Source organism: Harpia harpyja, chromosome 2 (assembly GCF_026419915.1).
Source record: "Harpia harpyja isolate bHarHar1 chromosome 2, bHarHar1 primary haplotype, whole genome shotgun sequence".
Lineage (NCBI taxonomy): Eukaryota > Metazoa > Chordata > Aves > Accipitriformes > Accipitridae > Harpia > Harpia harpyja.
In genome coordinates this window covers 84,367,729-84,383,898 of record NC_068941.1, presented here as the reverse complement: position 1 = coordinate 84,383,898, position 16,170 = coordinate 84,367,729, and the positions used below count along the sequence as shown (strand labels likewise).

The 16,170-nt window shown below is 48.1% G+C and overlaps 1 protein-coding gene across 1 annotated transcript; it reads right to left on the bottom strand.

Annotated features, from left to right (window-relative positions):
- Positions 1-1,318: 1,318 nt before the first annotated feature.
- LOC128152694 (octopamine receptor-like) lies at positions 1,319-14,417 on the bottom strand. Its single transcript, XM_052811277.1, has 6 exons — positions 14,242-14,417; positions 9,852-9,935; positions 9,141-9,262; positions 8,729-9,017; positions 3,175-3,351; positions 1,319-2,277 (listed from the first exon to the last, which is right to left on the bottom strand). The coding sequence occupies exons 3-6, from the start codon at positions 9,157-9,159 to the stop codon at positions 1,602-1,604; spliced, it is 1,161 nt and encodes a 386-aa protein (XP_052667237.1). The 5' UTR covers positions 9,160-9,262; positions 9,852-9,935; positions 14,242-14,417; the 3' UTR covers positions 1,319-1,601.
- Between the last annotated feature and the right edge of the window lie 1,753 nt (positions 14,418-16,170).

Sequence of the window (16,170 nt, the reverse complement as noted above, 5' to 3'; positions counted from 1 at the left end):
TACCAGTGTTGCAACCCCAGGTCAGGGCTGTTTCTTCTACCAGGCTCCTGAGAGAGAGCTTCAGACCCTTGTACCAGTGTCTTCAGTAGCTGAGCTGCTCCAGGTACTAGCTAATTGCTTTTTGCTATGCCTCTGAGGACAATCCTCTGCTACCTTTGAGCTGGAAGAGTAGAAGGACTCAGGACTTTTACTAACCCTGCCCTTTATTTATTAACAAAGTGACATTCTTAACCCTTCTGAGTGCCTCAGTCCAGTAGTTTTAGCATTAAATGTTAGCCTGGATGTCTTTCTGCTGTGTTTGCTCTGCTTCCCAGGCTGCAGAAGCCTTGCCTGTCCCAAGTAGGTGACTGAGCACTCAGAAAAAGCTATTTTAGAAACCATCCTTGAAGTGTGTCATGTCCATAGAAGACCGATCTAAGAGCAGGCTCTGAGTGCAGTGACTGTCCTGTGTAAACCAGCGTGAGACCCCACCAGAACCGTGCTGGGGGAAGTGATGGCTGTTGCCTGAGCGGTCACCAGCCTTCACGTGACCCTGCTACAGAAAAGCTGTGGTCCTGGGGGCTCAGCTCCTCCTTTTACTCACTGTTACGATGCTGCAGAGACGCTGGGGAGCAGTCCTGCCTTTTCAGGGTAATTCTTCAGTGAGCTACTCCATGGCCCTCCTGAGGGGAGCTGGTGCTCTTTGATGCTGGTTGAAGTCCGGACAAGCACTTGGGAGTGGTAAAAATAATCATTCCCATTTATCATCTTTTCTTTGTTTATGGCTGTGTGGTCCAGCAATACTCTATAGCTACGCTCCTAACATCAAGGCATAGACATCACAGTGCAAAACACATAAGTAAGTAATAATTCACAGCCCCTCTTTGGCTGGTGTCGGTCACCTGTAGCCCCCTTTGAACCCCCTGGGCACTAGGTGCTCTCAGTGTTAGAGCAAGTCTCGCTCGTCTCCTGGGGTCTGCCACATAGGATATTCCCTTCCAAAATTAATGAGGAGACTCACAGATGGTTCACTGAAAGCTCTGAACCTCTCGATATTTCAGAAGCAAGCGAGTTGAACCCTGAGCAACAGCCTGGACTGCAGAGTGGTGCCTTTGCAAAGAAGTGACCTCTGCTCTTTGACCACATCCCTCCTAACTCCCATACACAGATTGACACACGTGGAGTTACCAAAACTGGTCAAATTTGTAATGTAAGCTGCAAGATGAGAGCTACAGTGGCTTGATAAGAAAGAAATACTGTCCCACCTTACATTATGGATCACCAGGATGTACACAAAGACAAGTTCACATTATCACGCAGATTTCCCCCCCCCCCCCCCCCCCCCCCAGCATGAAGGTTGATTTTGTCTTAGGAAATGCTCATTAAAAAAATAATTACCCAGGAAGGAATTAGCTCCAATAGTTATAACAAATTGCCCCTAAAATATCAAAGTTCCTTGTCCGTAAAACCGTGGAAGAAGAAGAAATGCATCTTTGTCCTATGCCCCCAGCTGTAATATTCCAACTCGTCCTTCCCCTATTTTCCTACCCATTATTTTTCCATTAGGATGTGCTCTGGCACTTTCTGTACCAGCACCTCCAGCAACTGATTCTGAATCCCAATTATTTGGGTTTGCCCTTTAGGGCACCATTAGGCACTGGCACTGTAATGCTATATTCTAGGTCTGGAGCAGTCTTGGAAAACGTGGCTATGGAAACCATGTCTTCTCCGATGTCCACCTGAGACCTGTGCCTGCAAATGAGCAGCTTCTTCAGGGCCCGTTGGAAGTCCCGGTTCAGGAAAGCGTAGAGCATTGGGTTGATGGTGGAGTTGCAATACCCTAACCAAGTGATGATCTTGAAGGTGTCAACCAGGACCGTGCTGGTGGAGTCGGTGCCTCTGGCAGCGAGCCAGACATTCAGGACAAAGTAGGGCAGCCAGCACAGCACAAAGACTGAAATGATAATGCTAATGGTCCGCGTGGCCTTGTTCTCCAGCTGCAGATGGTTCTGCCGCTTGCTGTTGGGGTGGTAGTGAATCTCCAGGGTCTGAGACATGATACGAGTGGCCTTGAGCCGCGAAGCTCGGTAGATGAAGAAATACATGCTGCACATGACCATGAAGGGGACAAAAAAGGCCAGAGCAGAAGCCACAATGGCAAAAATCCAGTTGGTGACAAAGATGCATTCTCTGCCTGCATCAAAGTCCACCCCGGGGATCTCGTTCCAGCCTTGCATGACGGGAAGGAAGGAAATGAGGGAGGAATATACCCAGACCATGCAGGTCATCACGATGCATCTGCGAAAGGAAAGAGACGGGGAGGGGAGAGAGGGTCTGAGTAATTTTTAGAGTTGAGAACATCCAGTACGATTCGATCCCCACGGTAACCCGTGTGGGATATCGCTGCTCAGCAGTCCCACAGGGCTTGGAGAAGGGAAAAGGCTGGGGTACAATTAAGTCCATACATGAATATCTCTAACGACTGGGTAATTGGGTCTGCGGTTTACAAAATTGGGGTCAGTGTAAGGGATGCTCACAGTGGACTGAAAAAAGAGGAGGAAAGGCTTTACATTACACAAATCATACACAGCAAGGGTTGCAGTGGGAAAAACATCCCCAAAAGAGCCTGAAACCACCTCCTAAAGCACCCTGCAGCTGCAGCGTCCTCTCTGCCCACCCTCAGACAACTTTCCCCACCCTGCAGTCCTCATTTCGACATTTCACGTGAAACCTTGACAGGAGCTTAGAAACTCATCCTGTTTTCTCTGCATTTCCCCCATGAATATCGCTTCGGAAAACATTGTGAATTTAAGAAGGGGAAGACTACCGCTACATGCATTCTTCTGGGTGTCATTTCCCCTAGTCCTTGGGAAAATTCCCATGAAATTCCTGCAAAGGGCAGAAGTTGTAGGTACAAGTCAGCCCACATCACTGGCTTCTACCCCATTTTGATCTATCCTTAGCTCAAAAAGTGCTTTCCCAGGAGCACCATCAACCCAGCTCAGTTGCGTTCTCCTTTTCTCCTGCACCACATTAAAAATTGTCTGCAAAGTTTTAAATGGTGCGAAGATCCTTTTGCCACATAGCTCTGCTTTTGGGCAGCAACTGTCAATAGCTCATTTGGTCCCGAGACAATATAGACCATGGCCAAGGAAAAATTTGGAGGGACCCAAAGTGAGGAGCAACTCCACTCACCTGCCACGGGACATCCTTCTTGAATAGTGGTTCGGGGTCACCACGGAGCAGTATCTGTCCAGGCTAATGAAGCACAACGTGACAATGGATGCGGTGCAGAACATGACGTCAAAAGAGATCCAGACTTTGCAGAACAGCTTCCCGAACAACCACATCCCCGTCACCTCGTAAATGATACTGCGAGAGAAAACGGGGAGAGATCAAAGCTAGAAGGACCGATTTTATGCATTTCTTCAAGACTCCGCTGAGGTAACACCACATTTTAACACGGAGGGACTAAAGATGGGCATACAGCTCAGTTAGACCGCAGGGTTTCATCCTCAAAGTGCAACCCACGGCAATAACCCCCAGGTGGGACATGGCTGAAGAAGACCAAACCTATGCTTCTTGCCTGCACTCTGTTATAAGCAGGTGCCTCGATAGAGGTCCTTTGCCCCGCAAAGCTCCCCAAATTTACATCTGCACAGCTTTGTTTATCACAGCTTTTTCCAGTGCTCCATGCAGCACAAACTTTTATGATTTCTCCCCAATTCCTGCGGCATGGAAGAGGCTCCCTCCTCCAAGAAACTCACTTTTCACCTGGTCTCATGCTTCAAAACTAGAGGATTTCAACTCTTGGTTAAAAAAAATAAAAATCCTAGGAGGAAGCCTATACGGCTTGTACATTATGTAGCTCACAAATGCCTCAGCGAGGTAAACACACCGGCAAAAAGCAGTCATTATGCCAAAATTATTTCTAACAAAGTCAAGAGGGGCCTGTAAGAAGTGAGCAGCAAAGGAAGGAACATATGGCAGCTGTAGGAAGGCTGATGCTTGTTTCTATAGCATTCAATTAGATGCCGTGCGCTTCCCCTTTCTTTCAACAGCTTTCTGCGACTCCTGGGGTGCTGCTGAAATAACCACCGTGTGGGAATTTCATGTGAAAGGCTGAGTAACTACCTAGTCCTGCAAAGCTTTAATTATCCTGTAGCCTCACAGGTTGCTGGTCAAATACAGTGAAAATAGGGCTGCTGCACTGCAGTGCGCTCAGGTGGGCTCTGCCGTCCGGCAACGGCAGAAAGAGTCAACCTGATGGCAGAGGAGTCAGAAACCAACGCCTGCTCTGCATCTAATTAGCAACAATTCATTAAAAGGACTTGTGAAAGTTGTTACAGAGCACGACAACTGCTGTAGGTGGGTACAGTGCTGCTGAAGGGCCCCAGCCCCTCGGCAGCTTTTTGTTATGCGGGATGCTACGCAAAAATTCAAGCAAACCTTAATCTACAGCAGAACCTGTCCCTACGCCGTGGTGGCTTCCACACGGGCAGCATGGAGGGTCCCACTGCGCACGCATGGACAGGTTTCATGGCTCTTTCTCAGACGGGGAAACAAGACATATAGAAGTTGAAGCACAGGTTCGGTAACGGACTTGGGTGCCTTGTTGCCGCTCCTCAGGAGCCTTCCTTACCCCCAGAGTTGCTGCAAAGCCTGTGGTGTGAGCACCGTGGCCTTCCAGAAGTAGACCATGCTGCTGTCATGAACATCCCCGCACACGGATCCCAGCGGAGCGGGTACCTAGCTCTCCTCAGCACGCGTCTGGTGGGATGCACCTGACCTAGCAGATGTTCTCACAGTGCAGGGTAGTGGATACCTGTTCCCTCTCCTCTGATGTAAAAGGTCTCTGCAGCTTGGAAATGATGCTAGTTCAAAAGGAATAATAAAAGCCCAAAGAAACGCACAGTATGAGCAGAAGCGAAGTCACCTCTGTGTTTTACTTATGCTTGCAAAAGAAAAGAGTAGCTGGAAATATTCAGCCTGGAAATGACTCGGTTGGCTGGAGTACACAGACGACAAGCTAAGCACAGCTGAACTGCTCCTGCAAACAAACCAAACCAGGAATGAAACAGAAGTCTTACTCTTATGAAATTAAGGGACCAGGCAACAACCTTGTCTTTCCTTTCTATCACATTTTCCTGAGCCAAACTGGCTCCTAAGATAATTTCTTTTCCTTCTCTTTGGCATGTGCTAACTTGCCAACTGAGGAGCAAACTACAATTCAAAAGAGCAACGTAGATAAGAAGTCAAAACAGTGGGAAAGATGTGAAACAACAGTCACTCCATCAGCAGGGCCAAACAACACCCAATGGAGCTGGCAGGGTCCGTTCCTCACCACGTGGCCCACCAAGAGCTGGCAAGTCTTCACACCAGGCAACACCAGGACATTCAGGGGGGGCACAAAGCATCAGTTGTGCTCTGCTCTTTGGTCACCTTCGTAATTTTTTTTTTTTTTTGTGAAATAAGACATCACTCTCCTAGGTGGGCTGTTTTCTCTCTGGCTGCATAGCGAATCCATTGGTTTTCATGGAAGGACTTCGCCCTCTCTACCATCCTTTGATAAGACAAGGGGTAATGGTTTTAAACTAAAAAGAGGGTAGATTCAGACTAGACATAAGGAAGAAATGTTTTATGATAAAGGTGGTGAAATCCTGGCACAGGTTGCCCAGAGAGGTGGTTGATACCCCATCCCTGGAAACTTTCCAGGTCAGGCTGGACGGGGCTCGGAGCAACCTCATCGAGTTGAAGATGTCCCTGCTCATGGCAGGGGGGTTGAACTAGATGACCTTTAAAGTTCCCCTCCAACCCAAACTACTCTATGATTCTATGATCTTTCCCCTCATATTCTTTACAGCTGTGGCCCCCTCCTCCTCATCCTTGTTATGCCCTTCTTCTCCTTTCTTGTTGGGCATGAGAAGCCACAGACAGATTTCCCAATGAAACATATTTTCATCTGCTTCTTCTCGTTTCTTCCATACCTTCCTGGGAGCCTAGAAGTAGGAATTGACCAATTTCCTTCCCCTTTGCGTTCCTGACTGAGCAAAACCTAGTGCCAAATTCCCTTTTTCCCCTTGCCAAGGAAGATGTCTTACTCCAGTTTTGAGGGACGCTACCAGTCTTACGGGGGAAATTACAGCTGCCAACACACCCACCTGCCTTCACTTTTTGCTACCTCTCCCTCCCATTGCCCAGATTGCAAATACCATGTCAGTAGGTGGGAGGCAGAAGTAACGAGGATGCTGGTAACTAGAAATGCCCAAACTCCATTTAGAAGAAAAGAAATCGAGGACGGATATTGCCAAGCATGAGCAGAACGTGGAGACACCAGAGGAGTCATCAAGTAGACAACAGACAAAATCAGAGAGGAAGCAGTGGTAGACATTATCAGCTGGAACTCACTCCAAAGCAGAAATTGCTCAGCTTTTGTCTTCTTTGAGCAAATGGGGTGCTGCAATTCCTGGGTTCAATTGGGGTAATGAAGAAGGTGATCTTCTGGAGGGATGGTTGGAATGGGTGGAAGAGCAGGTGATGCTGTGCACTCCCAGAGAGGAGCCCTTGAGACACCCGGGTTGGACTGGGATGAAAACCTCTCATTTCTGGGCTTAACAAGAACATGGAAAGAAAAAAAAATAGCCCAGGGAAATGCCAGGTAGCAGAAAGATTGTTGCTTTAGCTAATCTTTGGTGACTGACACACTCTTTTTCTAGGAGGCTGAAATTGTCTGCCGCATTTTATTGCAGTGACCTCGTCCATGCACTGGGAAACATCAGAGCTTCTCTTGGGAAAAATTAGTGGGTGCTGCTGTTGACAGGAGCACACGGATCGTTTTTGTATCCCCTCTGGGTAGGGCAGGGGGAACCACATTGTTTTGCAGGCAAGCCCAGCTCAGGCCCTGCAGACTCCACCATCACCAGTTGCAGCCCAGCTCCAGCCCAGTTTAGCCTGGTAGCTGGAAATGGGGAAGGAAGCGGATAGCCAGACTGCTGCAGCCACATCAGCCAGGTCCTCACCCAAACACCCACTGGTGATCCTCAGGGAACAAGATCCGCCGACCTGGAGACCCTTTCCACCCCTGTCTGGCAAAGAGCCACTTCCACAATCCCGTCTTTCTCCAACATAGAGCAAAACCCCCGCTATCAGCGGTACAAATCTCCTCGTTAAGTCACTACCCTCATTCCCACTGGCTTTAAAAGGGTAGGAGAGGTTAGATCATCCTCAACTAAGCTGCAATCCAAGCCCTTCGGGCAGGTATTTGTAGCACCAGGTGGAGGAGAGAGACAGGTGAATACAGATGGATGATTTCAGAACCTGAACTTAAAAATTCACTGAGCTTAAATTGAAATTGGCAGTAATACTTCTTAAAGGGCATCATTAACTGCTTTTTTTTCACCTGACACTATAAATTTATAACTCAGTTTGTAAGTGCTTGTTGGAAAAATATCTTTTGGTGCCAAATTCAAAAGCGTAGGCAGCCCCGTGAGAACTGAAGTACAGAATGTGAAAAGAGTTCAGCTGCTTAATATTGCTCCAGGAATGCTAAATAGGGTGCAGCCCCCCATTTTACACAAACCTCTGGCCCTTTTGCAGCACAAGACAGACAGAACCTACAAGTAAACTGGTTTCTGGGTTTGTTTCACTATGTTTTAGCCAGGTAGTGAAGCTCCTGTAAATATAAACCTCATGCAGGGACAACTGCCTTCTGAAGCGCCTCTTCCTCCATTAAATATAGGGGGATCCTAAATTACCCTACTTATACTAAAATAAAACCCTTACATTTACACAGAGAGAGGGGAAATGGCCTTTGTCCCTATGTCAACACTGTCAGTTATCGATGTGCAATGCAGTCAGGTAATAGGGGCAAAACAATTCCCCAAAGGCAGCGAATCCCATTTGTTATCCCACTGCAGACTGCAGTTCTTCTAGTCTGTTTATGCAGGCCAAAGGTTTATTTTGCAGTGTCACCAGCTTTCCCCATGAACTCCACTGGTATGTTGTCTGAACCGGAAGAAGCAATCAAAATTCTGTGTTTCACCAAGAATGTGAATAATAACATCTCTGCCTGTCAAGTTCAGCAATATGAAATCATCCATTTTCTTATGCTAGTAAGGAACTATTTTACTTTTCCCTCCCACTACCAGAAAATAAAAGATAAGGTTGAAGAAGTGTAGAATCAAAAGCACAGAATTTAAATCCACTGATCTTAATAGTCATTCTTGACTAAGAAAAATGGGGGAAAAAATATACTCCATGATTTGCTCTACCTTTGAAAAGTTAGCAGGACCAACGCAGTCATTGCACTTAAAGCTGACACACCAGCGGCAGTCTTCATCTCACATTCCCCAAACACTCAGAGCGTGCAAAATCATCTAGCAACCATGTTGGCCCTGTGTGCAATGCAGAACTAGTCCTGGAAGAGGAGACTCATTGCACCGGAGCCACCAGAGATGCTGGATAGCTAGTTCAGACCAGCAGCCAGGGGCCCTATGCAGCCAACAGGAAAAATACCCTTGGGAAGTCTCTTTCCATTCATTATAAGCGGACCCATTATGAAGGGTAGGGAAACTGAGGCGCAGAAGCACATATAATGACCGACCCACAGTTAAGCTCTTTGGAAAGCCCAGCCCTAAGCACAGCACGTGAACTTCTAGCCAGCCCTGCTCAAAGAGCGGCTGCCGAGCTGGGAGAAATGACTTTGCACACTCACACCGCTGTCTGACCTTACCTTACAAGCACTTCTTACCTAAAGGGCATGACCAGACAGGCTACAAGGAAGTCTGCCATGGCTAAGGACATGATAAACATATAGGTGACGGTGCGCAGCCTCTTTTCCACCACCGGGCAGATGAAGACTACTGTATTTCCCAGGAGCGTGATCAAGTCAATGAGGGTTAGTATCAGCCCAATGACCACCTCATGGAGGCTGATCCCTGCCCAGCTGCCACCTCCTTTCACAAAGGAGGAGTCAGCAGAGGAGAAATTAGAGAACCAAGATTCATTTTTGTCCATCAGCATCTTCCCACCGTTAAAATCTGAAAAAGAGGAAAGGGGAAAAAAAATAAAGAAGGACTTTAATGCACATGACTTGTAGGTCTATGAAAGGAAGTACAGAAATAATGTTTATGCTTCTTTTACTTCAAGAAAAATCTACACACCCTGCTGTGTCTGTGCCATCACTGTCCCATGGTTATCAGTCTGTTAGAAGTGTCCGAAATCCTGAGGGTGAGGATAAATATGCAGTACTGGCTGAAGTCCTTCACGGCAATTAGAAACACTCCTGTGAACGAAAATGCATCATCAGGTGAAGCTTGATACAAAAAAAAGACAAAAGCACTGAGAGCAGAGAGAGGACAAGCAAGCAACTGAAATCCAAAATTAAAGCACCTCTGCTAAACCCCACTGAACGGCATGCCCTGTTCACAAAATATGGGGGTTGGAGCCAGATGATCTTTAAGGTCCCTTCCAACTCAAACCGTTCTATGATTCTATATTCTCATTATCACCTTTGCCACCCACAGACCAGATAAGGCTGCTTGCCCAGGCTGGCTGCTTCCATAACCCCACTATTCAGTACATGCTCTGCCCTGGTACTTTTTTAGGCTCTGAAGTTAAGAGCTTTTTACTCCCATGGTGGGCAGCTCCGTTCCACAGTCTGAATGGCCATGCAGAGCTGCCAGCAACCACACAAGGAGCAAGTAATTGAGGTGTCTCAGGTGCAGCAGTGACCTCAGATTTATGTCCCCTTCTGTGCCCAGCTGGGAGAGGATGCTCCCAACTCCGCAACTGGGGACTTCAAGTCAAGGAAATTCACATGCTTGTGTCCACAGCTCAGTTCCCAGACTTTGACTGAGTGGTGTCACGGGTACCTGGGAAGGTGGGAATGATGTGCTGCAAAAATTCCGGCAGTTCAGAATGCACTGATGTGTCTAATGGGAACACAAAGACAAAACCTGTGGGGAAAAGAAAATTATAGAAATATTTCCAGACATCAAATTGTTATATTTGAATACCACTACTGGTCCTGTGACTGGGCTCTGCTTCCACAGTACCCTCAGGTAAATCCCACATCTCCAGGGCATCGCTACTGAGTGCAGCATGAGAATGGGTCAGGATAAACATCCATATAGTCCAACATGCCTTATCTCACGGTGGCCAAACTTTGCCTTAGGAGGATTAAAAGAACAAGACAGCATGTAGTCTGTCCCCAATGTCTGTTTTTCCTTCCAGCAGCCCATGATCCAGAATTACTTCTGCAGATGGTTTCAAGAACTTCTATATCATGACGTTGTCCTGCTTCCCCTTTGGCCCACACAAAGTTTTAGCATCCATGACCTCCTATAGCAACAACTTCCACAGCTTAGCTATGCGCCGTGCAAAGAAACACTTCTTTTTGCTTGTTTTGAGCCTGTCACCAGCTAGTTTCATTTGATGGCCTCTGGTCCTTGTATTGGAAGAGACATCACACAAGCAGTCCCCATCCACTCTCTCAGTGCCACTGGTGGGCTCTTTAATCTCTGTCACATCCCCAGCCCCCTTGTCGTCTCTTGATCAGGCTGAGGAGCCTTGCTCATTCCATGTACAGAAGCGATTGAGGACTCCTGACCATCCCTCCTGCTCTTCTGAGCCTCTGAGATGGACCAAAGCTGCAATTTCTGAGAGGAAAATGCACTGTGGATTTATACAAGGGCATAATGATGTTCTCTTGTCCTGCTTCCCTTTCATAACAATCCCTAATGTGGTTTGCTGCTTTTGATTGGCACTTAGCACTGAGCTGACCTTTCCACAGGACTGCCTATCGCCATGCAAAGAGCTCGTTCCTCAGCAGTAACAGTCAGCTCAGAGCCCGCTGCTTTAGATAGGAAAATAGGATGAAATGAGGAAATTAGATTCTCTCCATCTTCCCCAAACTCCATCACTTCACAGTCGAATTTATTCTTCCATTTTAATGCTCACCAAGCCTCATGAAAGCTTCTCTGCAATTCTTTAAGTCAGGCCTTATCCTTCATGCCCTGATTAAACTTTGCTTCACTTGCAAATATCACCACTTCACGATTCACAGCTTTTCCAGCTAGAGATGTATTGAACCCCACATATCCCAGCCCCTGTCTCTGGAAAGAGCATTGCTGACCTCTCTTCCACATGGTAACACCATCCACTTCCCCCCTGCATTTCACCTTTTAGACAAGTATTTATTCACACAAGGAACTTCCTTCTTAACTCAGGACTTTTAAGTTTCCTTAAAAGCCCCCACCGTGAGGGACCATATTGAAAACCTTTCAGAAATGCAGGCAGACTACACCAGCTAGGTGCTTCTCATCTACATACTTGCTGACTTCTTTCAAGCACTCCCGTATGATTGTGAGGCTGGGCTGCCTTTTGTAAAAGCAATACTGACCTTTTCCTTGGATGTAATCATGTATTACATGCACCCACTCATCCTTCAAAATCCTCAGCTCCCTCCCTTGACTTCTATTTACTTGCTGGATTTAGTGGTTTCCTTTCTTACAGGTTAAAAAAACAAAAATCAAGAAATAACTAAAGCTGTCTAGAAAAAATTAAGAAGGAAAGCTCTTCCTTTGCCCCTCCTCACCGGAGGTGGGACTTGCTGACTGAGCTCTGAAGCTCTCCTGCTCCTCCAGCACTGACAACAAGCAGGTTTGTTGGACATCAAGCTCTGTGGCAAGCCCCTGAGCAGGTGCTGCTGAAAGTCTACAGGGTGTCTTAAGTACATCAGTCTTAATGAAAATGTTCCTTGGACAACATTTCACATCCTGATGTCAGCCCATAAGAATAAAATAAAAAGTCCTGTCTCCAGCTCTCACATTATTGACAGGAAAGAGGATAATCTATGCCGTTCTTTCTAACAACCCCGCCGAGGATGTCATCAAACTGGAAGAATTCCTGCGGAACAATTTGATTTCAATGCAACCACACTTTCTGGCAGAAAAATTGTTCAGCCCATTCTCCTCCCGATGTGGTCCGCACAGATGGCACAGTGACTGCTGGCTGGCAAAACCAGGTGGTGACAACTCCTGGCCGCACAGCCAGCCAAGTTGCAGAACCTGCCACTGCAAGGTCCATTACATGGTCCACGTCCATCCTCCAGCTCATCTGGACATCCACCATCTCCCATACTTGCTGGGAGATGCCGGTGTCCTCACACCTCTGGAGCCTCTCCAAGGTATGGAAACTGCCTCTGATTTCCACCTTGAGTTGACTCCCTAACCAGTTTAAGCACATGAACGCCACCCAGTCAGCCCTATGCTCTCCCAGAAGAGCGTGCAGCATTAAGATAGGCTCCCAAGACATGAACAGCAAAAAACAGGTTAATGAAAAATCAATGGCTTAAAAAAACAATGTTGAATTTTAAAGTTTAAAAAAAGCAGGTCTTAAGGTTCAAAAAAATCAATGATGTCAAATTTTTGGTCTATGGCCTTGAATAATCATAGATGAGAATGCTGGATTCGTTGCTTGGGTTTTTTAGATGTAACACTGAAACAAGAAGATTTAGCAGTCACATCTTCCTTCTCCTGCAAACAATGACTGTGCTCACACAGTTGTTAAGTATGTATCGGTGTTAGTACAACTCTGATTAAAGCATATCATTACTTACACAGTGTGGCTCTGGTACTGATCTCTGAACACACACTGCACTCAAACTTTAGGTAGAATTAGGACACAGCTATTAGAGTTCATCTTTGCAAGCTCTCTGTGCTACTCAAGTACCACCTCAGCCACCAGCCTGGGTTAAAAGGTCTTACCAAGTGAAAAAGTAACGGCAGGTTGCTTAATGCAGGATACATCTAGGAGCATGACACAACGATGCACAAATACAGGCAACAAATGTGTCCACACTCACGAAACATTAGAGAAACCCTCTCTTGGTCATACTGGTTTTTGGTCAACACAAAGACAGGCTGAGGGGCTGGAAATGAGACTCCGCTCATTTGACATCCATGATTCCTCCGGCAACAAAAAGAAGGGATGATGGATGCTTGAAACTTCAGGTTTGAGCCCTGAACTCTAATTCAGGGTGCAGATAACAGGGTCCTGCTGCTCCTGGCTCCTTTTCAAGGATCCCCAGGCAGAGAGTCCCTGGCAGCTCGTCCGCAGTCTGTGTCACAGCCAAGCACCCAAGGTTGATGTCTGTCATCCTTTTTGCCTTTCACTGGGCAGCCAGCAACTTATCTAAGCGAAGAGGTGCTACTCCTGAACCATCTGGAGAATTGTTAATACAGAAAAGCAGGGGGTGATACAATCTCTGTGGAAATCTTTGGGACAAAGCAGGATGTGCCATCCTTCCCAGGGATGTACTTCCACAACTTAAATATTGGAGCTTTTAAGTTCTCCTATGAGCTGCAGCAGCTCGTGTGGTTACGCTGCTGATACAGCACAGTGTCTTTCTTTAACATCAGTCTTTCAGCCTTTCCTGTAAGGAGCCTTCTTAAATCAATGGGATAAATGCCCATTTGTACCATGGTGTGGGATCATACCAGATTCCCTGAGGATCTCAGATGCCTTAGGGTTTGCATTGTTCTCATTTGGACATCACAGTTTTGCTTGCCTTCAAAAATTGATGGGCTAGGTTCTGCTCTCAGTCTACCTGAGTGAAGCAACCCCATCATTTCAGTAGTTTTCCTTTAATATACAGAAAGTTTGACCTAATTTATTCAGCAGACAAATCCCAAGTAAAAGGTTAATTTCATCATTAAATGGTATCTTTTGATGACAGGGGAGGAAAAAAAAAGCTCTGCAATCTCAAGGCTGACTGCACTTTAAAATCTGAGAGGAATTACGAACATTGGAAATATATTTGCTGCCAGACTCTGCTCCTCTACTAAACAAAGTACGAATCAGCGTATGGCAGCATGCAACCGTACCTGCCCCAGGACCTCAAAACACATTTCCCTCCTCCCCTCTGCCGCGAGCCGAGGCGGCAGCAGCTCAGTAATTTGTCAAACAGTGCGTTGCTCTGCAAGGCTGCTGTGCAGTGATAAAGAGGAGGAACATCCCTGGGGATGCTTCCACCTGTAAAACATGAATTCAAGGAGGCCACGCAGCAAGAAAGCCTTTGCACTGACTTTCCTTCTCTCTCTCTCTCTTCCTCCAGCCAACTTTCCCATTTGAAGGGCAGCATTTCTCAGGGCACAGTTTCTTTCCACTCCCAAATCAGTGCAGAACAAGTCCTACAACCTTTCCAACAGCTAACCAGCCCCAGGTCTGGAAACCCAGCAGAGGCCAAAGTGCGATCCTTACCTTCAAAACTGACCGTTGAACGCAGCCAGCCAGCTTGGAGCAGCTCGGCAGTACCGCTGAGCTGGCTGCACGGTGCTTTTCCCAGCAGCAGGGTCCAAGGGACTGAGGCCAGCTCGCAGGGCTCCCAGATCCCATCCCATGGAGCTGCTCCCAGTCCGGCTGTGCGAGGCTGATGGTTTCTGTCCCAATGCAGGATGATGAACCCGCACCTATGACACAGCACAGCCCTTTGAGATGTCCCCCCAGCAGAACTGCGCGCCCTTCCGCAGCAAAAGCAAGTCTATTGCAACCACCTCCCCGAGGAGCGAGAAGAGACTGAAGCCTGAGCACAGCATTAAAACTCAAGGCAAAGTTAAACCCCTGCCTCAAATGTGGGGGTGCCCGTTGGCGTTAGGGGGGTGACTGAGCCAGGGTGCCAAACCCCAGCCCCCCCCGGGCAGGGGGGGGCAAAACCCCCCAACCCTTGGGCTGCAAAACCCCCAACCCCCAAGGTGCAAAACCCCCAACCCCTAAGGTGCAAAACCCCAGTGCTGGGGTGCCAAATCTCACCCACCAGGGGTCAAAAATCCCAACACCTCGGGGGGTCAAAATCCCCCAATTCCAGGGAGGGCAAAACACCAACGATGCTGAAGGGCACCCCCCCCACCGCCCACCCCCCCTTGCACCAGCCTGGAGCCGGGGGACACACTGCCTGGGAAGAGGCTGGGGGGGTCCTGCCCGGGAAGGGGGTCTGTCTCGGAGGTAGGGAAGGAACGGGGGGAGCCCTGCCTGGGGGAAAGCAGCGTTTGGGGGGGGGTGTCATTCTGGGGGGGAGTAGTGCCCGGAGGGAGCAGGACCTGCCTGGGGGAGGGGGGGTGATGGGATGGACCTACGGGGGTGTGGGGGGTCAGCCCTGCCCAGGGATGGGGAGGGGGATACCGGCGGCCGTACTTACCGGCAGCGGGGGGGGGGCCGGTGCAGCCGCTCCGCTCCTCCGTCTGGCTCCCAGCCGGGAGAAGGTTCATCCAGCCCCCCCCGGGTGGTCCTGGCTCCCCGTGGAAACGGTGCTTTGTTTCTGCCTTCAAACCAGTCCTTCCTATAACACACAGCGGCTGCACGGGCGCGCCGAGCGCACAACGGGATAAAAAAATAACAAAACAAAAAAAAAAAAAAAAAGAGGCATTCAATCGGATTGGCTTCCGTGTTGCTAAAAGCAAAGGGGTGCTTTGTTCATAAACTGAACCAAAATGCTAAAAAATCCCAGACTTTAACTAAAGAGAAACCTGTTAGCATCAGCATTAGTGAGATGTTACCTGCCCAGCCCCTCTTTGTCTTGCCGGAGAGGCTGAATCGGGCTCGGTGCGATGGGATGGTGGGATGGGATGGTGCAACGGGATGGTGGGATGGGATGGTGGGATCGGATGGAGGGATGAGGTGGTGCGATGGGGTAGTGGGATGGGATGGCAGCCATTGGGTTTTAGAGCAGAGCTGGCCAGGGTGGAAACTGGGCACTGGGCTGTTTAGGCATGTCCCTGGGGGAAACCTGGCTAAGTTCTGGAGAAAAGGAGGTTGAGGGGAGACCTTATCACTCTCTACAACTACCTGAAAGGAGGTTGTAGTGAGGTGGGTACTGGTCTCTTCTATCAAGTAACTAGTGATAGGACGAGAGGAAATGGCCTCAAGTTGTGCCAGAGGAGGTTTAGATTGGATATTAGAAAAAATTTATTTACTGAAAGGGTTGTCAGGCATTGGAACAGGCTGCCCAGGGAAGTGGTGGAGTCACCATCCCTGGAGGTGTTCAAAAAACACGTAGACGAGGCACTTCAGGACATGGTTTAGTGGGCATGGTGGTGTTGGGTTGATGGTTGGACTCGATGATCTTAAAGGTCTTTTCCAACCTAAACGTTTCTATGATTCTATGATTAAACTGGCTGCTTGGAAAGGAGAGGT

Coding starts and splice junctions, on each gene's coding strand:
- LOC128152694 (XM_052811277.1), bottom strand. Junction 3,352..8,728: donor TGTCTGGTCATGCCCTTTAG/GTAAGAAGTGCT, acceptor TTTCTCTCGCAG/TATCATTTACGAGGTGACGG. Junction 2,278..3,174: donor AGAAGGATGTCCCGTGGCAG/GTGAGTGGAGTT, acceptor TTCCTTTCGCAG/ATGCATCGTGATGACCTGCA.